Consider the following 12,284-nt stretch of genomic DNA (forward strand, 5'->3'; position numbering starts at 1 on the left):
TAGTACCGGCACGTTATGATGGCCGTTTTGTCCGCTCGTCAAGTTTCGTATTAATTCATAACTACGTTGAAGGAGCTAATTGCTGTGCATTATAGTCAATATATGTAGTGACTGCAGTAAAATTTATGGAACGTATAATTATACGACACAAGTCGGCATTTATTTTTCGAAATCCGCCATTTTTTTAAATATAATGTAATACGATCGTTAGTTACAGGATCGCAGTATAGCGCAATTTCTGCACCAACAAACACGCGTCAAAGTTCATTGCAAAACAAAGTAGTTTCGAATTTATGATATATTAAGTAAACATTTTTATTTTCGTTTTATTAAAACATTTTAATCAGTACCCTTGCAATACTTGTTATGAATCTAAAAACTTACAGATGTGACTCGTATTTGATTATATTTTTTTCGATAATGCACTCCATTGAACTACACAGGTGGATAAGTGTTAATACGATATACGTGTGACGCGACGTCCCGCCATCCGCCGGGTGGTCGGCGCTACAACGAGCGGGGGCGGGCGGGGGTGCGACGAAACCCATTGGAAAGCGTGCGCAGAGGCCGGTAAAGGTAGCACGTTCGATCTTGCGCAGAATATTACAAAATGTTACAGCCAGTGTTTTCCTTACAAAAAAATATTTAAAAATAAGTAGTGTTTTTATAATTATCAATACAAAGATCGAACACTCAGAAAAAATTCCTTCGATCCGGCAGCATTCGAACCGACGTCTTCTAGCATAACGTGGCAGACGCTATACCAACTAAGCCACGGAACGAAATTTGGTTGTCCTTCAACGACTTTTCACTTCATTTTTCATATTGAATAGACATTCAATTATTTTTTATGTGAAATTACTCCACTAGTTTGTTATAATTATTAATAAAAAGATCGAACACTCAGAAAAAAATATAACATACTAGTGGAGTAGTTTCACATAAAAAAATACAAATTCCAAGGTTCATAGGTAGTGTTGTTTATATATTCGGTATGGCTATCAGCTTCTCACTCTTTAAATATTTATCTCGTTCAACCTGTCACCGTGTATATGTCGGAGTATAACCGCAAAGGGTAGACGTTGAGGGTAACACCCTCGTTGCCGATTTGGTCAGGAATTATTTGATAATTGACCGATTTACACTCCAGTATCAATTCGTTTTGCCGGTGGTGAAATAATAATGTTAGTTGATTGCAATTAGTTCGTTAATCCACTTTTCACGGTAATTAGTTCCAAAGTACTAAAAATGAATCGGTTTAAAACAGATTTTAAATGTCACGCGGCAAATTCACAGAGAGTGGCCGCCATTGCTAATATTTCACACACCAAAGCTTATCTTGTCAATGCGCGTTCATTTATAAAGCAATGAGCATCAACTTCATTCCTTATTTCCTTATGGCAACCCTGCCAACGACCATCATATCATAGGGCCACGCCAGACGACTAATTAACAGAACAGATTTAAACTACACCAGCGCCATCCCCATAAACTGATGCAACATTTGTAAAGAATGAAAGCATGATCGAATTAGTTAAAGCGATTCGTAGGTAGCTTAGTAAATTGTTTCTCTAATAAACCAGAAAAAAACACCTAATAATATTAGCTAAGATTTATCAATTTGCAAAGCACATCATGTTTCACGTTTGACCACAACTGGCTCTGACATAATATTATTATGTATCATAATTTTATTGTTATATTAATGTTCATGCTGTGTTCAAACATTTTACAAAGAATATTTACATGAAAATAAAGAAACTTGTATAAAACAATTATTTTACAGATATATAACGGTATAAACTAACAAGCCTATAGCACTTTAGTGGATCGTGTGCTGTTGATTTGAAATTCATTGGAGGATTTATCATTGTATACTTACAATATTTTCTGATCCACACGACGTGGAGGTCATCGCACAGGGCTCAATGCCACCTGTAAAATTATCAACAATATACCTACACAAATCAAAGGTGTTTACAGATCAAGTACTTATTTGTCAAATATTGAAAATCAGGTTTTTAAATTAATTTTTTTAACACTAATGATTTTTCTATCAACTCCATAATTTAAAAATTAAAGAAATAATCTAATTTGCCGGCGCATTCGCAAAATAGAATTAGTGGCGACTCGATGGTCGTCATTAAAATTATTCTATCGCTACCTGGCTCCAATAGCAGAACGAACGACAAGCACTGAGGAGCCGGCCATAGTCGTTCGATGCACTGCAGTTGCTTCAATGTTCTTTTGGAAGCCAGTATGATGAAATTATAATAATGTGTTACTTTGTAAAAAGGCGGAAGATGAAGCAAACGAGGAAAAGAAAGTTTTGGGCATGAGCATAATCCTGTTCAGCGCCGAGCGTCATGACACGATGTCGTTTCGTGAATTTTTACTTAGCTCGTCGTAGATGTCCACGATACGACATCACATCGTGAAGCGATGCCTCGTCGTAGATCGAGGCGACGTCGTATCGTGTTTATGTGTAAGAGCCCATAGATGCACGCGGTCTCCGCGCGACGAACGGGCGACGTGGGCGCGATGAAATTCGTGTCGAATAAACGCGCCCTTATGGTTTGACTCACCGCCTCTCAAACAGAGGCCTTAGGTTCGAATCGGGTTCACACATCTGAGTTTCTTCTTTATGTGTGAAATTTAATTTGAAATTTACCATGAACTGGGTGAAGGAAAACATCGCAATGAAACTTGCACATCGAGGAGGGTTCACTACCCTCGAAAAACGTGCAAAGTCCCCCTGGCATTGGGCCAGCGTAGCGGCTATGGCCTAAACCCTCGCCTGAGGTTGAGGACGACGAGTAAATGATAGTGGAAGACAAGAACGATAAGTAAATCGAGCTGACTACCTTTTAATCAGAAATAACAATGTTGCATTGCGATGGAAATAGTTAAAATAAAAACCAAAAACCATTTGGTGACTCGGGTACGTCGCGAAAATAGTATCTAGCCGCAGTGGAAACCTAACACGTAGTTTATATGGCGAACGGCCATGAAGTGAAATTTCTGATCCGCAGATTTATTCCCTGAAAGCTAAAACTTCACTTAAATGCGCACTTAGTTTTTAAATTAAAAAAAAGACCATTTAACCTACCTAACCTTAAAAAGTATTTAAATCCGAATTGTCCCGAATTTGCTTTTAGTTTTAGCAAAATATATAGACTATAAGGGTTTAGTTAATTAACAAAACGCATCGAGCATATAACCAGAAATAGAGACGAAATGTCATTTAATTTGTTTAAAAACTATTCAGCTATATAATTACAGTGACAACTGCGTTCCGATTGGCCAGAACGAATTCAAAACAATTGACGGGTGTCGTCAATTGTTTCACTTCAAAACGACCAGTTTGACTTGAGCTTTGCTATAATGGACGATAATTGAAAAATGACATATTTAATATGTAATTACCCATGAAATGTGATTTCGTTTGTTTTGTAATTAGATGTTTTGCTTTTTTTCCCACTCCACCGAATGGAACAGCCCCCCATAGTTAGAGATATTATCTTTATTACAATAAACACAGAATATTTTTGGAATATACAGAGGCGTGTATATGTATACACAGGTCAGCTGTGGGCGCTGTACTATTTCAGGTTCCTAATGTGTTATTTCAGTGCAAACGAGAGTACATATTTAAAAGTGACATAAGGCCTGACGAGTTGCCAAGGATGGTTGGCCCTTCTTACGTTTCTATGTATTTCTGGTTATATACTCGATGACTAAATGTAAACAAATAGTAATGAAGTATTTTATGAGGCATTACCTGATCACTTATTCTTTTTGAAAACGGTTCTAAATATATGATAATATTTTCAGGTAATAAACAAAATTTCTGACCTCACCGTCACTTTCCATCACGTGAGATGAAGATCAAATGCACACTTAGTTACACTAAAAATTAATAATATTGTTTTACTAACACTGAACTTTCCGGTCCATGGAAACCAAGCTCTAGACAAAAAAGAAAAAATATTTTTAGTGACAATTGTAAAAAAGTGTCAGGTTTAAGATCTGTCCGAAGATTTCACGACCTCAGCAGTCCACCAGCACTATAAACGTTAGATGAAGTGGTTAAATTTTCAGTAGGTCCAATCTGAACCAAAACTTGTTCCGGTCTCGGTGTTGTAAATAGTGCTCAGAGGTGAATTTCATTGCTAGACATAGGTGTTGTCTTGTGCTGCACGCATCCAGCGTAACACTGCCGTCCGCTAACGAAAATGCGGTTAAGTGACAAAATTTTTTTTTTGAGATAGAAGACGAGGGAAGGGATGCGCACCGAGCGCCTAATGAGGTGCGGAGTACCCCAGGGGTCCGTGTTAGGACCATTACTATGGAACCTGGAGTACGATTGGGTGCTGAGGGACGCGCTGCTCCCCCGGACGGCGGTCAGCGCGTACGCCGATGACCACCTTCCAGGAGGCGGCCCAAAGAGCCTCAGTAGCGGCGGACATGGTGGTTCGCCGAATACAACTGCTGGGGCTCGAGGTCGCCGTGCCGAAGACAGATGTAGCCGTCTTCGGCGGGAGAGGCAGAGATTGGGCGGTGCCAGCAGGCGCCCACATCTCCATCGCGGGAGTATCGGTCCCCGTCAGATCCCAGATGAAATATCTGGGCCTTCCGGCAACTTGCTCCCCGAATAGTGGGCACCACATCGGCGTTGAGTCGACTCCTGCCCAACCTCGGGAGACCGGGAGCCCCAGGGGTGATCCGTCCTATCCTCGTAGAGTGGGTGAGCCGGACTTACGGCCCACTGTTGTACCACCTTGTGCAGGTGCTTACAGGGCACGGCTGCTTCGGTCACTACCTGTCGTGGCACGAGTGCGGCGCTGCGGATGACACCGCGCAACACACCCTAGAGGTGTGCAGCCGGTGGGATGAGCAGCGCCGAACCCTGACGGAGACAATAGGGCAGGACCTCTCGCTGCCGGGCGTGGTTGCCGCCATGCTCGGTAGCGAGGAGTCCTGGGAGGCGGTGGCCTCCTTTTGCGGAGAGGTTATGTCAGGGTGCGCGAGGACGCGGCGGACGCGCACCCGCTTCGGCACAGACGTACGGGGAGGGTCCCCTAGTGAGGCCTGTGAGCTCTGGACAGGGACTCCGGAGCCTGCATTGCACGGACTCACTCGTCTGTGGGTTGTATCGGAGGACAACCGACCCGCCCTTCCATTGGCGCGGGAGCCCTGGCGCAAGCTAGGGCGGCGTCGTGGTGAATATTCACCTATCCCACGGCGCCGACTCAACCGGTAAATAAGTTGAACACGTTAACTAATTTTAACTGTTTTCAAAAGAGAATATTGTGCTCTATCTTATTCTAATTAAAGCGGATATTTCACCATTTGTCACTAAGCCGCATTTTAGTTTGCGGACGGCAGAACAGCTTGTCAGTCCACCTTGTGTTGGGTGATCTGCTCACGCTTCGTCTTTCGGCACGTGGACGTTGTTCGAGAACTAATTTACACATAACACATGGAGTTTCCTCGTTTAAGGCTGACTTTCGACCAGACATGTGAGACGTAGTGAGGCGGTGTGCGAGGAAATTTCTACCAATAGGACTATTTTATCCTCCTAGCCTCGCTTAGCGCGCTCCGATGGAAAAGGGTTAGCGGAGCTAAGTATTCCTACATACAGAATAGCGAGGAATGTGTGTAAAACGGTGTGGGAAACTAGAGCTACTGAAAAGTATAACACTAATTGACACACACAAAAAAAGGCAATTTGTATGCTTTTATAAGTAATTAATGTAACTATTACATAGGCTTGCCTTAAAATCATCTACTCGATGGTATAACCAGAAATAGAGACGAAATGTCATTTAATTTGTTTAAAAACGAGTTCGAAACAATTGACGGGTGTCGTCAACTGTTTCACTTAAAATCGCCCAGTTATCTTGAGCTTTGCTATAATGGACGAAATTTGCAAAATTACATATTTAATATTTAATTACCGATGAAATGTGATTCCGTTTGTTTTGTAATTTGATGTTTTGCTGTTTTTCCCACACCACCGAATAGAACAGCACGGTATTGTTAGAGATATTATCTTTATTACAATATATACAGAATATTATTTGGAATATACGGAGACGTACACACAAGTCAGTAGTTGGCCTGTCTATATTTCAGTGCAAACTAGAGTTGATATTTGTAAGAGCTGTATCGCTAATGTGTTACCAGGAATATATGGCCCTTATTTCGTTTCTATTTCTGGTTATATACTCGATGATTAATACAAATTATTATAATTGACCGGTTCTCTTCAGCGATTGAGCGAGTGTTTTCTAGAAACGTTACATGGATTAACCTTAATTTGGATACTGCACTTTTGACTAATGACAATTTCACTAATGAATCACTGGTCTTTCACAATCACTGTGGTATGCGACGTCATTGTAAAGGGTTAGCACAGGTAATGTGTGTTCGCCAGTCGCGAGGAGGACGACAGGGCGTTGTGGCCCGCTTCGTCGTGAGGAGGGGAGGGGGAGGACGTAGTTCCTACTAGGTGCCGGGGGGTTCCGATGCACAAAGTCGATCCCGGATCCTTCCCACTAAAGCATCCAAGAAGGTCACCGTGGGGTTTTAGCCGGCATAACCGGTATCCCACGAAAAAAAGGTAACTCGTGTAATACGACTGCGTCGATGCACATGCGTGTTTATATCGGTTACAGTCGATGAATCAGCTTTTTCAATAACACTTACCCATTTATCCAAGTTAACGTTTCCTCTCGAACAACTTTTTCTGTGATTCAAGTATCGCTTTTGCAATTGAGAGCATAACTGAAATATTAAACAGTGGCATATTTAACCGTTCCCACCTTTGGTGTAATAAGGTTACAACTGCAAAATTACAACTTTTCAGAAGACTGGTTAAAAGATTTTAGGAACGAAATTAACCGATAACATTTTATAATTAAATAGGAGAACAATTTGTTTCACGTAGCTCATAAGTAGCAGTAGAGCTCCTTGTGAAGAGTTCGTCCAGGGAAGTACTGCCATCTTACCTATTTCTGCAGCCGAGCAGTTATGTGAACATTACTGCGTTCCGGTTTGGAAGGATAAGGGTGCTGTTGAAATTACAGGCACATGGGACTTGTCAACTTATGTCTCAGGGTGACGGGCGCAGTGGCAGTGTCCCTAAGATCTTTGCTATTCAAAGCTTTGAGTGGAACAGTAAACTGTTCGTACAACAAGTAAACCAAAGTTTCGGGTCCTTTACAGGTCCCAAGGGGTCACCGCTGACCGAATTTATTTTTCTAAAATAATGATGACATAAACAACCATTGACATAAATGACAACCCGAGAGACGTGAAGGTGTTGATGTGTCGTATATAGAGTCAGGTATTACCGCCTGGCTGATAATTTCGCGCCTATGTATGGTGAAATAACAGGCACATGGGACTTGTCAACTTATGTCTCAGGGTGACGGGCACAGTGGCAGAGCCCCTCAGATCTTTGCGATTTAAAGCTCGTGGGTGGCACCGCAACTGTTATGGATATGCGTGTAGCTACCATCGGACACACGACTTGTTCCAACAGGTACGGTTTTTTACCTAATTTTGGTGACAATTTTCAATTTTGTGGGTTGTTATTATATTAAAAAGTAATTCCAAAAAGAATATTTCACCGGCCCTTCAAAATGTCCAGTAGTTTTAAAGATATATGGAAATGAAATTTTGTTTGATCACCAAAATTGAACATCGTCACCAAAATTAGTACATTGGAGAAAAAAACACAAATTAAATCATAAAAAAAATTTAATAGCCATATAGATCAGGATCTTAGATGTTGAGTCTCATACGGCTAATTGCTTGGACTTTCTGCTTACAACTGATCCAGAGCGATACTCTGTGATAAGGATGCCCCACTGGGTACTTCCGAAGTGCCCCAGCATTCAAAGACTATGCATACTATAAATTTTACTACTTATTCAATATAATATTACGAGTGTTTTTGGTACGAGGTAAGACACATTCCATTTTAATTTTAAGTAATTGTTTTAACATATTTGAAAGGTCATAATATTATAGAATTGATCTTCAAAATTTCGGAAACATTGTTTGCTTTTTTATATTATTTTATGGTTTGAAAGAAAAGTAACTGTGTTTGACAAGTTCGCGCTACAAAAACGTCGAAATAGGTAATAAAGATAAGCAAAAATTTCAAAGAGAAAAAGAAAGCTACCAAATATTGAAATAATGTATCGACAATAGTGAAGCATTCTAAGACTGAAGACGTAAACATCTTCCCTTTCATTCAAAGAGCTACCTAGTCTGTCAGTACTTTAGAAAATGAGTACAAGGAAGGCAAATGGTATACACCTATATGTTTAATTTAATTAAACAAAATTTTAAAATTTTAATCCCTCTTATGATATGGGGTCCTTCAAACGAGGCGTGAAGAGGCATATTGTAGGCAGGCAGGGTGAAGGTGGCTAGTGCAGTGAGGATTTCATCGCTGCACTAGGTTCCTTCGCGTTTGGATACCACTTTCCACCTAACATCAGGTGGAGTGGAGTCATTTGCCTGTCATGTATAAAAAAAAAAAAAAATTCATTTATTGTTAACATTTTTACTTGACTCCGATTTTTCGTGATATATCCATACCGATAGCCGACTGTCTCCAGCTACTTGGAATGGACCTGTCGTCCAATCTGAACTTCGGCAGATACATAGAATCCATGGCCAAAGATGCAGCCAGGAAGTTTGGCATCCTTTCCAAGGCGAGGCGTTACTTCACACCAGGACAGTTACTTCAGCTGTAGCAGGCACAAGTTTGGTCGTGTATGGAGTACTGCTGTCGCTTATGGGATGGCTCTGCTAAATACCAACTGGCCACCTTGGGTTCAATCGACAAGCGTGCTATTATTATATTATAGGTGACTCGGAATTAGTAGAGGCGAAACTGCAGAACCAAGAACACCGCCGTAAAGACGCCTACTTATTGGTATTCTACAGGATAGGTATATCACGGAGAGTGTGCGATGGAATTGCATAATTTGATTCCGCCTTCCCCTTTCCATTTTCGGGGGACTAGACGTGGGCTGTGATTCCACCCCTATGTTATGGATATGCCCTGGATTCGCACGAAACTTACATGACGAGCGGCTAAAGAGTGTAGTTCCCTACCTGCGGACTTATTCCCCAAACGCTATAACTTGGATATTTCAAGGCGAGAGTGAATAGGCATTATTTAGGTGTGCATGCTACCGTCGTCGTCGTCGACCTCATCATCGCTTTTCATCAGGTGAGATGGAGGTCAAATGTGCACTTATTCTTTATATAACAAAAAGTATTCGATTATTTAATACACACGAGTATATGGCAACTTAAAAATTTGTTTTTGTATTTAAATTATATAAATTTATTGGGGCACGGTTTTATTAAACCTGAGCACGATATTATCAGACCAGTTTGATAATACCGCGGTTTCCCATTTTTTGATAATTTTGCAACAACTGCCTTTTGTATTTGTTTATGAAGATGATGCTACTAGAAATAGAAATAGAAATTATCTACTTACGACCATAAATTTTATTTTTATAAACCAAGCCTGAGCTTAATTGTGATTTGAGAATACTTTCTACTCTTTATCATTAATCATAAATGTGCAACTGGATACTTGAAATGTAAATTTCAGTATTTGGATGCATCCCATGATCGCAATCTTCGCTGGTCTTCTTTCTAATTCATTTCCTCTTCAGGCAATACGACTCTGGATCGCCCTGCCGTCCCATATTCAAAAAGCGCCGAACAAGCAAGCTTTCAAGCAATTAGTCCGCGATTTCACGTTGGAGTCTCAATCTACATCTCATTAGTCTCACATTGTTATATATAAATATGTATATTAATATTATGTGTTATATTTATGTTGTATAAACTATATATCATAATTATTTATAAGCTTGTACCTATCGATTTTAATTATCATGTTACGCACATCTGTCAATTATTTTGAACTCAGCTCTCCGGTTGACTGGCAAAGAATGCCTAATGGTATAAGTTCACCATAGGTAATGTTTCGTGTGCAATTAAGTTTAAATAAATAACGAGTTCTTAGGTTTTCGCGATTGTTACACGTCATAGGAAACGAAACTATTTTTCCGGATTTAAATCGCGTATATTTGTTTTTTCAAACAAACTAAATTAAAAATAAAGTATTTAATTAATAACTTTTGTAACTATAGCATTGACTTACAATTATACGGACGTCGGGTCCGCGCTAAAAAGTGTCCGAACTTATAGGGCGTTAAAATCGTATACAGAGCGTCATTCACGCTTTAGTCTTCGTTTGTTCGACTGACAGCGAAGCAAGCAAAATTAGACAGTACTGAAATGGCATTACAATTTAAATTCAACGTTTTAGCTTTTTCATATTCCTTTACATGTCACTACGTTTAAATAGGTTGACATGGGACATTTTTTCGTGGTTTTTGTATTAGACCCGTCGTCCATTTATTTGTAAGTCAATGAACTATAGTGAAAAAATAGGGTGGTTTGCATTAATATTAGACCGTGACCATGGGACCTGTAAAGGGCCCGAAACGTTGGTTTGTTTGAAAAAAAAAAACAAATATACGCGATTTAAATCCGGAAAAATAGTTTCATTTCCTATTTAAATTAATTAATTAATTAATTGTAGGCATTATTGCTTAACGGTTCCGTAGTACCCAACTCTTCCCTAAGTTAGTGTTACTTACCGGTGGAGTTACCGGTTGCTCACAAATCTGCCTTAACGTATCCGTAACGTATTTGGATACTTCGTTCAAGTACCTTATTTCGGTAGACCTGTTACCAAATCTGGCACCGTTTAGATAGTCGTAGCTTGTGCTTGGCTGGTTGTCTCCCACGCTGTAAATGTAGAAGTTAGGTTACATTACCTGCAGCATAATCTAAATTTTTTTTTAATTAATTGGAGTTAGTGTTGTAAAACACTCCAGTCCGGGAGTACATTTTAGGAGTAGACTCCAATTCACGAGACTCTACTCATAATGACGAATACTCCACTGCTTGATGTACGAGTCTATCGAGTTTCCAAATACGACGAGACCTCGAGACTGGTATGTACAGTCAACAGCACATCAAGCTACACATTGACGTATCAGGAGGTCTACTCTCGACCTCCGTCCGACATCCGTCCGAAACAATTACTGTCAAATAAGTAATATTCGACAAAATTAAAAGACAAGTATCAAGTATGAAGCTTCATTCGCATCACGCGTCTTTTCATTTGGTCAAGTATTGCTCATTTGGCAGTAATTGTTTCGGACGGATGTCGGACGAAGATAGAGAGTAGATCCCCATGTTCCGTTGCACTGGAGGCCATTTTGCGAACAAAAATATGTAGTCTGACGTGCTGTTGTCTGTACCTACTGAGCGGTGGTGGTGTGGTATGTTAAATTGTTTTTTTTTATTATGTCAAGTGACGGGATGAACAGGTCGTGCGCCTGATGATAAGCCTGTCACTGCCATTGCGCCCATCACCCTGAGACATAAGTTGACAGGTCCCATGTGGCTGTAGTTTCGACAGAAATAGGTAAGGTGGCAGTACTTCACTGGACGAACTCGAAGTTTCAATTAAATTGTACTATAATTAAGTATCTTCTTTTTTTAGATCACCATGTTGCGTTTTTATTTTTTATTTAATTCGTGGGCAATTGTAGAGTTGTTTAGTAAAATTTAACCCTGCGTGTCGTAATCGAGACTTTGTAGAGTAGAAGTAGTTTCGAGTAGAGTTTTGTTCAAAACTCAGTTTAAAAAAAAGTAAAAACGTAAAAAGTTTTCTTTTAAGACTCGAGAGTGCTTTACGCCACACCGAACACAGCAAAATTGAGTCGAGAAAAAAAATTACAATTATGTAATTTTCAAGTTAAACTGGTCGATTTGAAGTGAAACAATTGACGACATCCGTCAATGGTTTCGGATTCGGGCTGGCCAATCGGAGCGCAGTTGTCACCGTTTAGATGTGCAAGAATAGTTTTCAAACAAAATACATGACATTTCGTCTCTATTTCTGGTTATGTATTCGATGCCAAAAAAGAATTTAACTTACCTCTGTTGTTCACGTACTTTTCCTTTCGAGTCACACGAATATGGATTTTGTTGCGTAAAGTAAGGACTATCTTCCATTGGCGGTTGACGCGTTTTGTTTGCAAATTTTGACCTTTGTGAAGGTGATTTCGACCTCACAGGTGATGTAAACCATGAAGGTGGTCCAGACCGTCTGGATGTTGCGCACCGTCCAGAAGCTACTGGCCGTCTGGAAGTTACACGCG

The 12,284-nt window shown here is 40.1% G+C and overlaps 1 protein-coding gene across 1 annotated transcript; it reads right to left on the minus strand.

The window, feature by feature from the left end:
- Positions 1 to 1,882: 1,882 nt before the first annotated feature.
- Positions 1,883 to 12,278, minus strand: LOC113235563 (the record flags this gene model as incomplete). Its single annotated transcript, XM_026471294.1, has 5 exons — positions 12,062 to 12,278; positions 10,710 to 10,860; positions 6,712 to 6,789; positions 3,939 to 3,969; positions 1,883 to 1,935 (listed from the first exon to the last, which is right to left on the minus strand). Coding segments are annotated over exons 1-5 (390 nt in total), but the record flags the coding sequence as incomplete, so codon positions are not given.
- Positions 12,279 to 12,284: the final 6 nt, after the last annotated feature.

This window comes from Hyposmocoma kahamanoa, unplaced genomic scaffold (genome assembly GCF_003589595.1).
Source record: "Hyposmocoma kahamanoa isolate Upper Pololo Valley unplaced genomic scaffold, ASM358959v1 87882, whole genome shotgun sequence".
NCBI classification, from domain to species: domain Eukaryota; kingdom Metazoa; phylum Arthropoda; class Insecta; order Lepidoptera; family Cosmopterigidae; genus Hyposmocoma; species Hyposmocoma kahamanoa.